We start from the raw sequence: 17,089 nt of genomic DNA, 5'->3' as shown, positions 1-17,089 counted from the left end.
GAAGATTTGTGCCCGTGCCCCTGTAGCTTTGGCCCAGGCCAGATGGTTGATTGGAGATGGGAGGTCAGTAGATGTGAGTCAAGATGCTTGGATAGGCTGAATTTCTAGCTTGCCTCTCACCCGATGGCTGACCTACGTTAACACAAAGGTGAATGACCAGCTTCAAGTTTGTGACCTGCTCACTATCGATAGTAGGGGTTAGAGAGCACAGAACATCACCCATCTTTTGGTGGCCCACTTGTGGATCGAATTCTCACCATTCCAATTCTATCCATCATAGCTAGGACTTGAGAGTGTGTGGCCATTCTTGCTGCCCGAAAGCTCCCATGAGAGATCTATCCAAGATATGCAGGCCGACACGACTTCCAGGATCAAGGCAGCTTGGATCTAGAGAGTGGTTGCTCATTTCAAGGTGAGGCTATTTCTTTGGAAGGTTGTCTAAGATGACTTCCGATGTGTATTTTGCTCAGGGATAGGGGTATGGAGCTTGCAATTTCCTGTCCAATCTGTAGGTTGAAAGATGAGTCGACAGAGCATGCCCTCCAGCGATGTTCGAGAGCGAGGCTGATTTAGAGGAGGGTGGGTGGCTAGCCGTAGGAGGCAAGTAGTGGTCCTTGATTGGACCTCTTCCTGGATGTGATCTATTAAAGTACTGCTAAGGGGTTGATCGGTGCCTAGGGAGAAAGATGGCATATACGTCTATCAAATCTAACTCTTTAGGAATAATTTGGTCTTCGAAGCTGAGTGGTACCCACTCATCGGGTGCTGAAGAGAGCCTTCTGCTTGGCCATAGAGTATAGCCGCTTCGACGCTGCCGACCTGCTCCTTGATGCTCTGATTCCTGGGGCTCCCATGCTTCTCCTCAGCGACCCGAAGGATTATCTTCATTTTCTGGGGCCCATCCGGGATTTGTCAAGATAAATTTCGACGATAGCATTAGAGATGGTAGGGATAGTGCTGACTTTGTCATCTAGGGATCGAATGCTAGATTGCTAGCGGCAGGAGGCTCACATCTCTTTAAGCCTTCCATCCTCGGAGATGAGCTTTGTGCCACTTGGGCTGACATTATTTATGCCGTACAGAAGCTACAAGTAGATAGGATCATCATTAAGGGAGACTCTGCCACCGTGATAGGCTGGATTCAAGACGACATGATGCAGTTGGAGGCCCACCAACTCCTTTATGACATCCTGACCTGCCTTCGTGATTTTACTGCGGTGTCTCAACATATCTTTCAGAAGACAAACAGTGCCGCTGATCGAGTCACCTCCTATGTAGCTGATCACAATGGTGACTAGACCTAACATCAGGATCAGACTTGCCTACGAGCCTTGCAGGACATTTTGTTTTTTAATCTTTTGAGGTGTACTCATGCTAGATTGGTGTGAGCACCCACTTGTACCAAAAAAAAAAATAGAAAGAGGGTCAACTTGCTCCACAAGCCTGGGTTCTAACTATAACTAAGAAATGGCAGTCAAAGCACTACCATATACATGCTCCTACATACAGAAAAAAAGAGGCATAGAATGGTGTTATAGGGTACTAGGATTTGAGCATTTGACTTCAGAGAGAGAGTATGGCTGGGGACTAGCAGGAGAGATGAACTAAATATTAAAGGCAGTGGGAATAGTCATAGAGGCAGCCCACACATATTTATAAAATGTCCAGTGATTTAACGATCACTAATATTGTGGGAAAATGAGGGCATTAAGGAGAGGGAGAGGCAAGCTAAGGCAAAGAGGGAGGAAGCAACTACAGGAGGGGGGCTAGGGGTAGTTGTGATCTTTTGGGATATTATTAAGCTACAAGCCCGTTTGAAGCTCAAGCTAGGATATAGGGTTATGCCAAATTGCATGTGGGCATATTCAAATACTGATACATGTCTCATACAACAAAGAACATGTTTGATACTTATTCTAGGTCACTTATAATAGGATCTAGATACTTATATGATATGTCATGTACTTTTGGAGACAACTAGCAATTTACCAATTGAATCTGTTAGCTTTTAAACTTGAATTCACATTTGTCAGGCTTTTTCTCTTTTATCCTTTATCTCTTGGATACATGTCCTAGCAAATATATACATATATATGGAGAGAGGTAGAGCTGATATGTGGGTGCCCACACAACAATCCAAATAAGGTCGGTCCTGACCAGACAACCAAGGGCCCGGTATCGATGATCCGAGCCATTGGATATGATCTACCATTTGCAAGCTGCTTAGTGTCAAAAAAAAATCATGCAATTTGGAGAGCCATGGCTTTTGCATCCAGTGGTCAAAAAATATGAATTGTACATGTTATTCATGTTATTAGAACTATCCATTTTTGACTACTGGATGCATTCATATACCTGGCTCCAAAACTTTGCTTGCAGCCCAACCCATCCTTATGACCTACCATCAAGATACGGCCCACTAAAAATGCTAATTATAATTCTTAGGCAGTATATTTGGTGAGATAAAAATAAGAAATTCAGTTTCCATAATTAGGAATTTCAAGAAATCAAACCAAATAAAAACTTCGATATGAAAGCTTACAGTCAGAGATGACAATCACCAATAGCACCAAGTACACAATGGAATTGCAATAGTACATTGCTATTTAGCAATAGGATAAATTATTTAGGACACAAGGCACAATAGTGAGCATCCAAGGAGGATGTTGAGGCATAGAAATTGCCAAGAACAAACGTAAGCATGAGAAGTTTTGTGTTCTTAAACATTTAAGTATTTCTTATATCCTGCGGAAATTATTATGACTTGGATGATCATTAAAACTGGTTATTTATTTCAGGTTTGCCAATCTTCTGAAAAATCTGACTGTATAAAGTTATTTAATGAATAGGTAAGGTACCTAGACGATGATTGCTTCTGAGGATAGACAGCTATAGCATATCTTGGAATTCAAAGCGAACATATGTTTAGCACCAATTTGCACAACCACTAACCAGATACATAATATAAAGACCTTCACTGATAACTAGCTGCAAGTAGACAATTTTGTTAAATAACTTTGTCATCAGTCACTAATAAATGACATCCGAGTCAGAGACAAGCAGCCAATGCAAACCATTTGTTTCATAACAAACTGTTGGGGACAGATAACCTCTAAAGAATGAGAGTGTTAAACAATCTTCAGATATATTGATCCCAAACCTGTATGGGATATCTTCCTTACAAAGCGTATTTTCTTATCAGGTGAAGAAAACTTCCATGATAAAATGCACTTTAAGCAAACAAGAGAGACTCTTCACACAGAAGAATAATTACCTCGCCAGTTTCAACAGTAACAACCTGTGCGATGAATCCAGTCCCTGATGATCCTGCAGGTGATTAGCTTTCTGAGAATAAATTACGTTAAAAAAAAAAGGATAGCAAGTTTTATGCATTTTCAGCACAACAATATGCATCATGCAGAACCCGTTTACAGTTAAAGTTCGCAAAACAAAGAATACCAGATGTGTATAATGAAACACAAATAACAAGAGCATTCAAAATCCACAAAAGATTGCTTAAGTTGAAATGCAACATGAAAAAAGGCATCTAAAATGATAGAAACATGACCACGAGATTTCACAAATTCAGATGCATATGCTACAATCCAAAAGAAAATTGGCATGTTGTTGATGAAAAATATTGCAGGCAGAGCTTCTGCAAAGGTCCAATCATCCCATTTACCAGGCAGAAGAAAATTATTTTTACAATAACAACTTGCCAAACCATGCATCATTAAAAGAATATTTCTAATTTTCAAATCACAAGTGCCAGGTCATACTTTTAGTATTGAAAGAACCAGATTTGAATTTCCCAGACTTCCAACAAATAAAAATGAGAACAAGGACATAAAGGTAATTGCCCCACATCTCCATTCTTAGCCAGATCAGATCTACCAAGCAAGTCAAATCTCCAGAAAATGAGACAGCCTTCCTTTACCCTATTGACAGAGTGAACACCTACCTTCAGCACCCAGCAGGGCCCAACTTTCAGTCAGATCTGAAATACGCATGATTTACATAACCCAGATCATAACAACCCAAACGAAGATGTCATTTTAGTAGCTATATACAGGAAATCAATTCAAATATTTATGGAAACATATAAATGATTCATGGCATTGCAAACCTGGTAGCAACAAAATGAGATAATTGAGATTACCTGGTGCCTCCATCTGCTGCTTTCTTCTTGAACCTGGCACAGGATGCTTTGCTTTATTCATGGCCTCCATTGTGGGTGTTGCAGCTGCTGAAGAAGAGTGAGAGAACCCTCCTACAGCACTGGATGGGCCAGGCGCTGTCATGGATTTTGGGATTGCTTCAAGTGCCACAATCACATCAGGCCCATGCTTCCTCAACCATCCATGTTCCCTAATCACTGGCATTCCCATGCATTGCATGCTTCTGCTAACAATAGGTTTACTGACAGTAACTCCCTCTAAAGAGGATACTGATTGCACATCATTTTTCAGAGGATGTGCTTGGGCTGGATTTCTCTGCACAAGATCATTGGAAGATTTCCTACGACATGTTTCTCTCTCAAATCTCATTTCCATGTTCCCCAAGATTAAATGTTTCAAGTTACAGACTATCACCTGAAATTTTCCAAGGAAAACTACTTTCTGATCCTTTTCAAAAGAATAATTTAAAAAAAAAAAAAAGAGAATTTTTTTCTTTTTTTCCTTCAGCAACGCAAACATAAATCTGAACCTTTTCTACGGAAATTGAGCAAGAAATTGCCAGAAATAAGCAATTTTTCCATCAAAAATCTGCTGAAGCAAGATCCAGAAAACTTTCAAGCAAGAGGAATGTGAAACACTTGAAACTCTGGGCCCAAAGTTCCAAACTTAATCCCAAATGGTAATAAAAGAAGGACAAAGGGCTTCATGTAACAATGATAAGAAATGGGCCAAAATAAGTATAAGCAATGTAGCACCCTATTCTTTTCAGAGGGAAAAATAATACTAATAAAACCATCCTAATATGAGACAATAAAGGGAAAAACAATGAAAAATACCTAACTCTGATCAGAATGCAGCAAAAGAAAGTCAAAGATTACGAACTCCAGCCACCGGATCTTCCAAAATTCTTCCCTTGCTTCCAAATTTCATCTTAGAATCCACAAATTCCTGCAAAATTAGGGAGGGAAGACCTGCAAAACATGTTATTCCTGACAGGAGGAAGCACCCCTTTGAGAAGAAATCCTGCCACTCATCAGAAATCCCAAAAATCTTCAGACTTAACAATGAGCAAATAGTGAGAATAGGAAGAATGTTTTAGTTTCCTGGAAACCTCTAGGAGAGGGCTTCATTAAAGATATTATAAAGGAAAAGGAAGTAAATATGGCCAAAACTGCTTTCCTGTAAGATAATATGAAAAAATGGAAAATCTTAAATGAATGCATCCTCCTTAATCTCAACAAGTGTATACATAGATACACTCCCCTTGGTCTGAAAGTCCACTACCACTTTCCTGTAATGTTATATAAAGTTAACAGGAAAAAAATAAATGGATATTTTTCCTCAGATATAAGTATATACATTGATACACTCCCCTTAGTCCAAAACAATTCCATGATGGCATACCTAGTCGCTCCTATAAGAGAACCTCATATCAATTTACAAATCAATAAAATTGAGAAAACAAAACACACTTATAGAATTTTGAAAAAGAAATACCATCATTTAAAGATTGGAGAAGATTTACCCCTTCTTCCCCAAATGCCTCCCTCTCTTGGATTTCTAGTGTTCTAGCTTAAAACATCCCCTCCCCTATCCTCCTCTTCTTAATTTTCTCTCTTTACTTTCTCTTTTCTCACTTCAATATCTTTCCTCTACCTCTCTAAGGGGTTTCTTACATTTACCTAATGACTACGAGGCTTTCCCCTAAGATTTTCCCCTTCTTCTTACTCCAAAAAGGGAAAAAAAACACAAAAAACAAAAACAATTAAAAAAAGAAACATAAAAATTTACAAAGAAGCTTGAATCCTTGACAAAGCAGAATAGCCTTTCTTTATTCATTTGATGGAGTAAGCAAAATATCTAGGTACCATTGTTAAGGTCCATACTCGGCATAGCACAAAATACCAGTGGCAGTAGGTACCAATACTCATCTAGGTACCCATTTGTACTGGCACATAGCATATCACCTCATTAATTCTATGACGACACTAAAAGAGGCATACTATGTATTGACGCTAAAGGTATCAGTGTCAATACTTCAATCTTGGAGTAACCTTTCTCCCCGATAAACATGCGCCCCCACCACCCAACAAAAAAAACAAAAAGCCCCAGTCAAGTCCCCATCATTCTCTTCAAACCTAAACAAGGAATACCTAGATAACTCAGATCATCAAAATACAGATATAATTTCCTTGAACATGGTGTCGACCACATTAAAAAATCTGAAACAACTGGAGCAACATACAAAAGTCTCCACTTGATAGCAATAATTTGGAAGAATTGAGATTACCCAGAGCTTCCATATGCTGATTCCTGCTCGAATCCTGCAGCCAACCCCTTGCTTTTGCGGCTACTGCAAATAGCAACATGTAAAAACCTACCACTTAGCCATATGAATAGCAAAAATAATGGAGAACTAAGATTACCTGGTGCTTCCATCGCTGCTTCTTGTTGTACCCCTGTTGCTGATCCTAGATTTGCTTATGGCCTCAGCTGTGGCCATTGAACGAAGGAGAGGACCCTCCAGTGGCACTAGATGGGCCCACTGAAACTGCAGAGACATTTTGATCAGAATAAGAGTCTTGGCATAATTGACACAGAATTCAACAAGGTTACTAAGACTAAATATAACTGTTTTCCATGAATCCCCACCTGGCAGTCATAAGGCAAAGTAGCAGCTGTTGCAAGGCAGGCAACTTCTTGAGCAGATCCATGCAACCTAAAGTTCTTCTTCTACTATGTCCCTTAAAAAAAAAAAACATGGAAAAGGAATATGGAGAAGAAGAAATCATAACCAAATTATTGTACAGTGTATAAATTGGAACGAAAAAAATGAAGATCAGTATAAGCACCTTAGCAGCCCCCTGAGCAGACTTCATCAGACACTCTGCCTTTCTTTTTTTGGGTAAAGATCAGACACTCTGCTTCAATATCATATTTTAAAACCTGAAAACACTCAATATGTTCCTCCAAGAAGAGTGCTTAAGTTTGAACCCATGGAAAGCAATTCCAAGCTACAGAGGGGGAAGTAATAATAACTAAAACTAAATTTTATCTCATAAAGACAATCATATGCATGTACCAGACAGAAACTAACCGAGAGAACTTGAACTTGAATCTAGATATCTGCACAACATTTTCCTCATGAGAACAAATCAACAGCCTCTCTCTAAGTGTATGATCACCCTCTCCCAGTATGTGGTGAATAACTATTAATCCTTCAATGCAACCTATGGAATTTCATCAATATATAATTATTCATCTTGAAGAGATATAAACGTTCTCACCTTATACAAACTTTGCAAAATCTGAATGACTACCAATACTTCATTCAAGTGATTATTATATCAAAAATTAATTTAAGATCACATAGATCATAATTCTTATCAATGAGTTTGGAAGTCACAATATGTAATCATCATGTAGTATGACATTTTGCTGTGCAGTTTTCAATGTAATCAGTATTAAATTCTGATAGATGCATACCAATCAAAATCATAATTTCATATTTTTAGGATTCAAAGTCTTTTTTAATTTCAAGACTTAAAATTTTTAGGATGTGCTCGGCTTTCAAAGGAGATGGTCAAATAATGGAAAATGTATAGATGTTTAGGAGGACAGCATGAACCTAGAAAATTCTGCTCAAAGTAAAAATTTCTAATTTCATGGTTTAGGGCTTTTGTGAAATTTAATTCCACATTTTAGCATCTTGTATTGTGAAATCATAACTTGTAACTTTAAAGAAAGTAAAATCGCAGAGTCTCATGATCTTGTGGCACATCCAACTGCATCCTAGATTTCCTGTTGTTTCCCAAGTTTTTTCCTTCATTGTTCCCGGCATTTCATGATATGATTCTTGTCAATTTCTCCTAGAGAAGCTGGATTCGATCTAGTCCCTAGTCACATTTCTAGGAAACATTAGGATGCACTGAACATGCGTCTCCAAACGGAGCAGTTCTATTCATTCCAAGATTTATATTAAACAAGCACAAAACTCTTCCTGAAAGACTCAAATCAACTAATTCAATACAGTGTCCAAATATTTATAAAGCCTGCTTCTATCAATCACACAGCATGATTAGTTAAAAGGCAATCTTCAATAATAAGAAATTGCTGCATGCTAAAAGCATAGTTTGAAATTGGAAGGAGAAAAAAAAAAAAAAGAAGGTATCTACCTTTGATAATTGTTTTAGTCCTGTAGACTACCTTAACACAATGTTTGTACTCAACCTATTTTGCATAACTGATATCAGTATTCTTCCCAACAATCGAAGAAATGACAGAGAATTGAAAATATGAAGAATCGCTCTTGTATTTAACAAAAGAAGGACAAAAAAGCTATATTCTTGCCAAAAAGTTTTACATAAATAGAGCACGACAAGATGGGTTGCACTTGAATTAAACTTTGCAGTGCAAAACTTAGACACCATTTCCTTCCACATTTTGTCTTTAGATGCTAAGCGCCAGATTATCAGGTTTCAGGATAGTCACATACACAAAGGACCTTTCTTTTCTCAACGAGTAACCTGTTTTAGATAGACATACATACATATGTATTTATTAATGTAGGAATATAATACTAACGATGTTTTGTAGATATAAATTTCTTTTGGAAGATACAGCGATTGAAATTAAATTAAAAGGACTTTTTAAATAATACCGTCCAGCTGTGTCTCTCGGATGGTCTTCTTAAGAGTGCACAGATGCAATAAGCTACGTAAACCGCGGGAGAATCACTGGTGTAGCAGCGAAATTCCAGTGCAAAAAGGGGAAAACGCATAACAAAAAACCAGTGAATATAGACATCAACCAAAATACCCCAAAATTCATTTAATCCGTCAATCCATACAGAACTATAATCCATCAACCAAATCTCACCAAAAATTGATCAAAAATTGACCAAGTTCAATAAATTAATCGAGTACACTGGCTTCTAACATGCCAGAGCCACCAGATGTCACCTTGACGATCGCATTGTCAATATCCTTCCATCAAATTAATCAAGAAAACAAAGAAACCACAACAATGACAGATCAGACGCCCCAAAACTCGATGGACTCAAAGAATCCAGAGTGGAAAAATACCAAGAAATCCTTGAATTCGGCGTTGAACTTGGCAAGGCCGACCTTGATGGAGTCCTTGGTGGCTCCGTAGGCCTTCCGCCCAGGTCTGGAGAGCCCCCATCTTCCCCCGCCCGTCGAACCCCAATCCTAAACCTAGCCCAACCATCCTGCCCTCTTGGAGGCCACCCGACAGGAGGAGGACGACGACGACGAGAAAGAACACCAGAGAGCGCCAACCGATGTCTCCAGCAAACGTAGCCAGGAGTTCTACATTATAACCAGCTCCTCCAGTCGGCCGGGCACGGCGCCATTTGAATCGCTTTGCCGTCCATTTTTAAATGGAATCGATTTTTTAAAATCAAAATATTTGAATCGATCGGTTCAAATTAAACCGAAAAAATTAATTTAATTTGCGTGACTGATTGAGCTTTTCTCAAATGGGGACTAAATGAACGGAAATAGGCTAAATATAAAAATAATAAATTATTACAGCTAAAACAACATATAAATTAGATGATGACAGTTTATATTATTATTATTAAATATCAGTCCGATTTGAATTGATTTTTTAAAATTAAAATTAAAACTGAACCGAATTTGAAAAAACGATCCAAACTAAATGGAATTAACGATTTAGATCGCTTATACGGTTTGATTGGTTGTCTTGCATACCTCTATCTCCAGAGCCTTTCCTCCATCATTCGAGATTTTAAATTCTACATTATCGGATTATAATGGACCCTCACAAAAATGATATCTAACCGTCATAACAGTTATAACAATAATTACTATTTCAATAAATAGCATTTCAATTTTTCATAATATAATACCCACCAACAATAGTTGTTATACTGGCACTATAACATAATGAATGTGCAATACAGAAAAATAATAACATTGATATCGGAATCAAAATTAAAATGAACTGAAATCAACACTTGCCCTTGAAACAACATTTTTTTTAAAAAAAAAAAGTGGGGACGGGGAAAAGTGCTAGCATAAAATAAGGTGGACTTAAAAGTTTTCAACCCATACATGGTGGGGGAAAAAGCATTGATTTGCTCTTATTTCAAATTTCAGCATCCAAGAAAATTGAGAAATATACAACTATTAAAGTAGGATTTAGTCTAAAAACTAATTGGATTATCTTGCCATCAATCTCTGAAGTTTCATGCATAATTAACACACCACATATATGACCAAAATCCTAACTATTCTCCAATGAACTCTTTTTTGTGCATTATTAGATCTCAATGTTTTATATTTTATATTTCAATCCCTGGAAACTAGAAACTGATTGCTTATATATCCTTGGTTTAACAAGATAAGAACAGAATATTTACTTTTGTTTTTTTTTTTTTGGTACATAATTTTATTCCTTTTGATGGTGTTATTTTCATATTTTCTAGATATTTTTACCCATAAAACTCAAACCTAACTAACTCCTTAATTTGTTTTTGTCCGCTATTAGTTTCCATTGGCTAAGTCCCAAGCAAGAAGGGTTAAATTTGAAAAATTAGCAAGAGAACTTTTACTTGAATGCAAAAAAAGGGAAATTTACAAGAACTTTTACTTAAATGCAAAAAGATGGGATTGATACACAAATATAGAAAAGTTTAAGGATTAATCTATAAAAGATTTATGATTATATCATATTGGATCCAAAAATAACTGGATGGACACTAAATATTTTGCTTTAAAAAATATTCCATCAAATTTTTCACCTTTGAACCAATTCTCACTCAAATATATTATTAGCTTTTGAAACTTTCCCAATTTGCAAGTCCAAATTTATTGTTTGATTTTGATGATTATTACTCATCCATTGGGATCATAATATAACAATCATGTCATGGCTATCAATGACTTTTGTCCAAAACTGAAACAGATGGAAAATATTATAACAAAATTTTTGTGACGATGCTTTTTATAATATTTATTATAAAAAATATTTTAGATATTTAATATTATTATTTTTATATATTTTTTAAAAAATATATATCATTATTATTATTATTCCTCTTTTTGCTTGTGGCTTTTCCGTGCCAACCCCCTCACCCTCCTTCCGATGCTGTGGCTCCTCCACCGTCAACCTCTCCCCTTCCTACAGGCACCGATAGCTTCTATGCGCCCACCCATCCCCCCTCCCCTCCGCCCCACAGCCCCCCTCTTCGACACTCGAGGCTTCTGCGGCTTGGCCCCATCTCTGACACCTGTGGCTTCTGCAGCCCGCCCAGCCCCCCTCTCTCCAACATTCAGGGCTTTTGCGACCCCTGTCTCTACACCACCAACGCCCCCCCTTCGCATGGGAATCCTCCACCCTCGGCCTCACCCATCAAACCACCCCAGCCACCCCTCCTCCCCACTCCAGGCCCCAAGCAGACCTGCGGTTTCCACTGCCACACCCCCCACTCCCAACCCCCTCAAGCTCCGCTCTCCGAGACGCCCACCGCTTCTGCACCCCGCCCGCACACCCCCTGTCCCCCTCTTCAAGACACCCATGGTTCCCCCACCCGCCAGCACCGGCAGCTTCTGTGGCCCCCTATCTAGTGTGCGCCCACTATTTTCTCCTGGCCCGTGATTTTTCTGTACCACTAACGTCTCATCCACTGACAATAAAATTTTTTGAAAAAAAAATTAATTTAATTGTGGTATGAAATAATTTTCATCTTAGAAATATTTATTGCATCCGTTATGCATATAAATACTGGATTAGTTAAAATTCAAATCATCTATATTTAATTTGATAATTAAAAATAAAAAAATAATAAAAAAATAAAATATTTTTTGAAATACCGTAGCAAAATTTATAACACCTATATTTATCCCATAAAAAATCAATAATGTAAATATTTTAACAAACCAGACAAGATCCAAGATGCCGTGGTAACTTTAGTCTGTCAATGCCTTGGAAAATAAAGTCAACTATTGAAGCTCCTCTCTCTCTCTCTCTCTCTCTCTCTTCTTTTTTTTTTTTTTTTTTTGGGTTAGAATCTCTCTCTCTCTCTCTCTACTTTTCACCATCCCACTAACTTTGCGAATGTCAACCAAATAACGAATAACTTTAACAAGTAGGGAGCTAATTTGAGGACAGTTTCTAATGGTTCAACCTATCTGACTCCTTTTGTTCGGTGCCCAATGGCAACCTTACCGCACCCAAACTCAAAGCTGGAATATTTTATGGACTAATGCTTGACCCTTGAGTCAGCTGTTCTAACTAAAATATTGGTTATGAACTGTTACATGGCACTTCGTTAACATCATAGAAGTTGATAATAGTTGTTGAACCATACATTTTCAAAAAAATATTATTTTTGAACAAAACCATATATACTATAGTAAGAATTAGTACTGAGTTATTCGACTTATAAGTAAATGTTGTGCAGGATCTGATACCACACATTACAGTATGAAAAAAAAAGAAAACAAAATAAGAAACACAATATAAATACATGGATCGGCTTCAAACCTATCTCCACGGGGCGTGCAAGCTTCACTATAAGAGAATAAAATACAACAATACAAAAAAACTCATCACTCAACACTTGTACAAGAGTCTCTCAATAAATGTCCTAAAATTCTCACAAAAGCTCTCTTAAACTTCTTTTGAAGTCTTTCTGTACTTTCATGACGTCACCAGCAATCCAACACAATAAATAGCTCGTCAATCGGAGCTATATAGACTCCAAAATCTTCAAAATAATGTTATATTAGGAATATCGAGTCCAAATCAACCCTAAAACTATCTGTGGCCATCTGATCGTGACCGGCTCGTACCAAAACCATCCGATCGTGCACTACAGTCTCAGATCAAGCCTGATCATGTCTGGATTGAGTTTCAACCATTCAATCACGATCGCACGTGATCTAGACCGTTGGATCGCACACAAATGCCTCTGGACCACGCATTGACCGCATGATCAGTCTACATGGCCTCCATGGACCACCCAACATCTTGCGATCCATGGTGGACCGCGACAAGGCACTGGGCCTGGGCGCCTGCACACCCGCTGGGCTGGCCCGTGCTTGCACCCACGCTGGGCTGACCTATGAGTTGGGCCACGCACTCCAACGCGTGCGCTTCTACCGGACTCGACTATGCCGTCACCGGCCTCCACCACCTCGTGGGCCATGCCACTTGCTTCGAGTCTTCTTTCATGCATATTTTCGCCGTCTGGACTCTATTTAGACTATTCTTGGGCTCGTTGGACTCTGTTCGTCATCCTAGACCTCGCTGTGGGCTCAGTGTGGATTGAATCTCGAAGCATCAAATTTCAACAATCTTCACCTAACTCCATATTCGGCCTCTATCTGTTTCTGAGAACCTGTTATCCATCTCACCCCCATGCCCTAGGGCATACCTGCTGTCTCATGGATGGACAAACATGAGAGTCGAGTCAGGCCGTTTGATCCCATCTCTGTCATGAGTTGTGTCCACTCTAACTAAAGATATGCTCGAAGAAGTCTCCTGTGACAATAGGAACTTCACTCTGCGACATCGCCTCTCGTCCTCTTGGGTCTTCCGTTTAGTGCCCGATCTACCTCCACCTGGAGCTCCACCTTGCTCTGAACTTCTTCTGTCCCCTGAAGCTCCACCTTGCACTGAGCTCTCCGTCAGATAGTAATATCCTCTCGTCCTCTTCTTCTCCTCTAGAATAATTCTATTACCGAGCAACACCTTCAGGATTTCTCCACCAGATATCGTCATGTAGCCTCTCGAATCCAGTCTACTCAGTAAGATAAGATTCCATCTGAAATTGGATATATATCGGACCTCTCCTAATCTCCTCACTACACCATCATGTGCCCTCCAGTTGACCGTTTCGATGCCTCTGATCGCACAGCTCGATCCATCCAACAGATAAACAGTGCCCTCACTGCTCTTCAAGGAGTCAAATTGTTCCTTTCTGCAATATACATAATAGGTCCATACAAAATCTAAAATTCACTGCTGCGAAAAAGTAAATACCTCATCAGATATCTCTAGGACATCATCCTCTGACTTGCTATTGGCCATTACTGCGGTAGCCCTCGTTCATCCCTGAGTTGAGGGCAATCTCTGGCTAGATGTCCTAATTCATTACATCGGTAACATCTGATCTTACTCAAGTCTCTCATCCTAGACTTGGACCATCCTCGTCGCGATCTCTTATCGCTCCATCTACCACCATCTGCTTCTCTAGAAATCGTCAAAGCTGAACTGCTACCTGAGCTCGAAGTCGGATTCTCCCACCTGAGAATCTCGTTCAGAAAAATCACCATGGTGACCTCATCCATCTTGATGGTGCTCTTCTCTACTAAAAGAGCAATCACCAAGGACTTATACGAAAGAGAAAGTGACGCTAGCAAAATCAGTGCCCTGGTCTTCTCCTCAACTTTCTCGTCAATGCCGAGAAGATTGGTGAGAATCTTCTGAAAATGACTGAGATGCACCTGCATGCTCTATCCCTCAGTCATCCGTAGTTGGTAGAACTGCTTTTAGAGAAAAAAAATATTGGTGAGAGACTTTGTCATTTACAACTCCTCGAGCTTCGACTATAGCACCGTCGGAGAAGACTCGCCAAGTACATAGATCACCACCTCATCCACTAGGTACAAGCAGATCGTACTCACTGTCTGCATCTGGAGCCGCCTCTAATCTTACACCTCTATGGTAGCCAGCTTCTCCTCATATAAGAGAGCATCAATCAACTCTTATTGGATAAGCACATCCTTCATCTTCGCTTGTCACAAAGAAAAATTGTTCTTCCCATCGAATTGGTTAATTTTTACTTTGATTGTACTTGTCTTCTCCATCTTCTATCTCGATCACCACCAACGCAACCTACGCTTTGGTACCATCTTACTCTGATACCAATTATTGTGCAGGATCCGATACCACGCATTGCAGCAAGAAAAAAGAAAAATAAAATAAAAAACATCATATAAATATATGGATCGGCCTCAAGCCTACCTCCATAGGGCGTGTAAGCTTCATTATGAGAGAATAAAATACAACAATATAAGAGAAACTCACCACTCAACCTTTATACAAAAGTCTCTCAATAAGAAGCCCCAAAATTCTCACAAAAGCTCTCTTAAACCTCTCTTAAAGTCTTTTTACATCTCTAAAATGTTACCAGCTATCCAACGCAACAAACGGCTCATCAATCGGAGCTATATAGGCTCCAAAATCTTCAAAATAGTGTTACACTAGGAATATCGAGTTCAAATCAACCTTAGAACCATCTATGGCCGTCCAATCATGACCAACTCACACCAGAGCCATCCAATCATGTACTACAACTTCAGATCAAGCTTGATCATATCCGAATTGAGTTCCAGCCATCCGATCGTGACTGCATGCGATCTGTTTCGTCAGATCATGCACAAACACCCCTGGATTGCGCATAAACTGCATGATCTGTCCACGCGGCCTCCATGGACCACCCAACACCCTGTGGTCCATGGTGGACCATGATAGGGCGTTAGGCTTGGGCGCCTGTTGGGCCTGCCGGGCCCGACTGCACCGCCGCCGGCCTCCGCCACCTTAGGGACCATGCCACCTGCTCTGAACTTTCTTTCGCACGTATCTTCACCGTCTGAATTTTGTTTGGGCTATTCTTGAGCTCGTTGGACTCCGTTCGTCATTCTGGACCTTGTTGTGGATTCAGTGTGGATCGCATCTCGAGGTATCAAATCTCAACAGTAAATTGAGCAAACCTATGATCTAATCCAATCTCGACCTAACTCGATGTATGCTCATATGTTTTCTTAAGAGCTTTGTGTTGGATAGATATTTTGAAAATTATGTCTTGTAATTTTTGAATTGATCCGAGTTAGTCCCAATTCGACCCAACTAGAAAGCCATAATCATGCAAAACAAGTCCCTCCTTTCCTCTTAAGCATCTTTCTCAATTTATTAAATGAACCTACCTAAATAAATCCATAAATCCCTCTCCTTTCCTTTAGCAGCCATGCCTTTTCTCACTTAAGGGTACTTAAGTTTATATTGTTTATTTTGTTGGATTCTAAGTCATAATGATCTCAAGAATATCAATGATTTATTTTTTAATTAAGGATACTATTTGTAAACTCATTTTTTTGATTGTATTCTTTTTATTGGATCATATATATATATATATTATATTATATTATATATATATATATATATAGTTAATTAGTATATCTTTAATTATATATTTAAACTGTAGACCCAATGGGATCCGGTCTCAACCCGAAACTAAACATTTTGGATTAGATCCAGTCATTCTTGATCTTGACCCAATCCTAATTGTTGGGCCTAAAGCTTATCTTATGCGCCCCATCTGAACCACCGATAGGCTGTGTCTTCAATTCCAAAATCAAACCCCCAAATGCAATCTAAATCTGATTTTATTTAGGATAAATTACAAAAACATCCCATCAACTTTAGTTCAATTTTATTTACACCCTCTGTACTTTAAAAAGTATCAAACTGATCCTTCTAGTTATCGATATATTTCAATATAGTCCAGCAGTCTATCTCCATTAATAAAATTTTTAAAATTATAAAAATACCCATCTCTTTCCTCTCTCTCCCCTCCTTTCTCTCCGATTGATCCTCTCCTTCATGGTCGGCGTCCCTCTTCTCCCTCTTTCTTCCTCCTTTTCTTCTTTCTCACCCATTTCTCCTCCTCCATTTCCTCCTCTTTCTCCCTCCTCCTTTCTTCTCCTCCCCATTCTTCACCCATTCTCATCCTCCCCTTTCTTTCCATGCACTTCTCCTCCTTATTCTTTTTCTCCAAGCCACCCACAAACTATTCTTTTTTATGACGGCCTCCTCCACTTTCGTCCATTTTTATCTTCTTCATCTTCTTCCTCCCTATC

General features: G+C 39.0%; 1 protein-coding gene across 10 annotated transcripts in view; it reads right to left on the bottom strand.

The window, feature by feature from the left end:
* LOC105052844 (AT-hook motif nuclear-localized protein 1) overlaps positions 1–9,561 on the bottom strand; it is a 32,543-nt gene extending 22,982 nt beyond the window's left edge. Inside the window, exons 1-8 of one of the 10 annotated variants that reach the window (XM_073244895.1) lie at positions 9,263–9,556; positions 7,031–7,408; positions 6,831–6,922; positions 6,605–6,729; positions 6,469–6,531; positions 5,015–5,149; positions 4,160–4,592; positions 3,275–3,327 (exon numbers count right to left, since the gene is read on the bottom strand). In XM_073244895.1, the coding sequence (XP_073100996.1) occupies positions 3,275–3,327; positions 4,160–4,553 (447 nt within the window). In that variant the 5' untranslated portion in view covers positions 4,554–4,592; positions 5,015–5,149; positions 6,469–6,531; ... (2 more) ...; positions 7,031–7,408; positions 9,263–9,556. Of the gene's footprint in view, positions 1–3,274; positions 3,328–4,159; positions 4,593–5,014; positions 6,532–6,604; positions 6,730–6,830; positions 6,923–7,030; positions 7,409–9,262 lie in introns of all 10 variants that reach the window. The other 9 variants (XM_073244892.1, XM_073244896.1, XM_073244893.1 and 6 more) reach the window with 9 other exon arrangements.
* Positions 9,562–17,089: the final 7,528 nt, after the last annotated feature.

Source organism: Elaeis guineensis, chromosome 10 (assembly GCF_000442705.2).
Source record: "Elaeis guineensis isolate ETL-2024a chromosome 10, EG11, whole genome shotgun sequence".
Taxonomy (NCBI): domain Eukaryota; kingdom Viridiplantae; phylum Streptophyta; class Magnoliopsida; order Arecales; family Arecaceae; genus Elaeis; species Elaeis guineensis.
The sequence above is the reverse complement of the archived record's forward strand: the minus strand, read 5'-3'. Positions and strand labels throughout refer to the sequence as shown.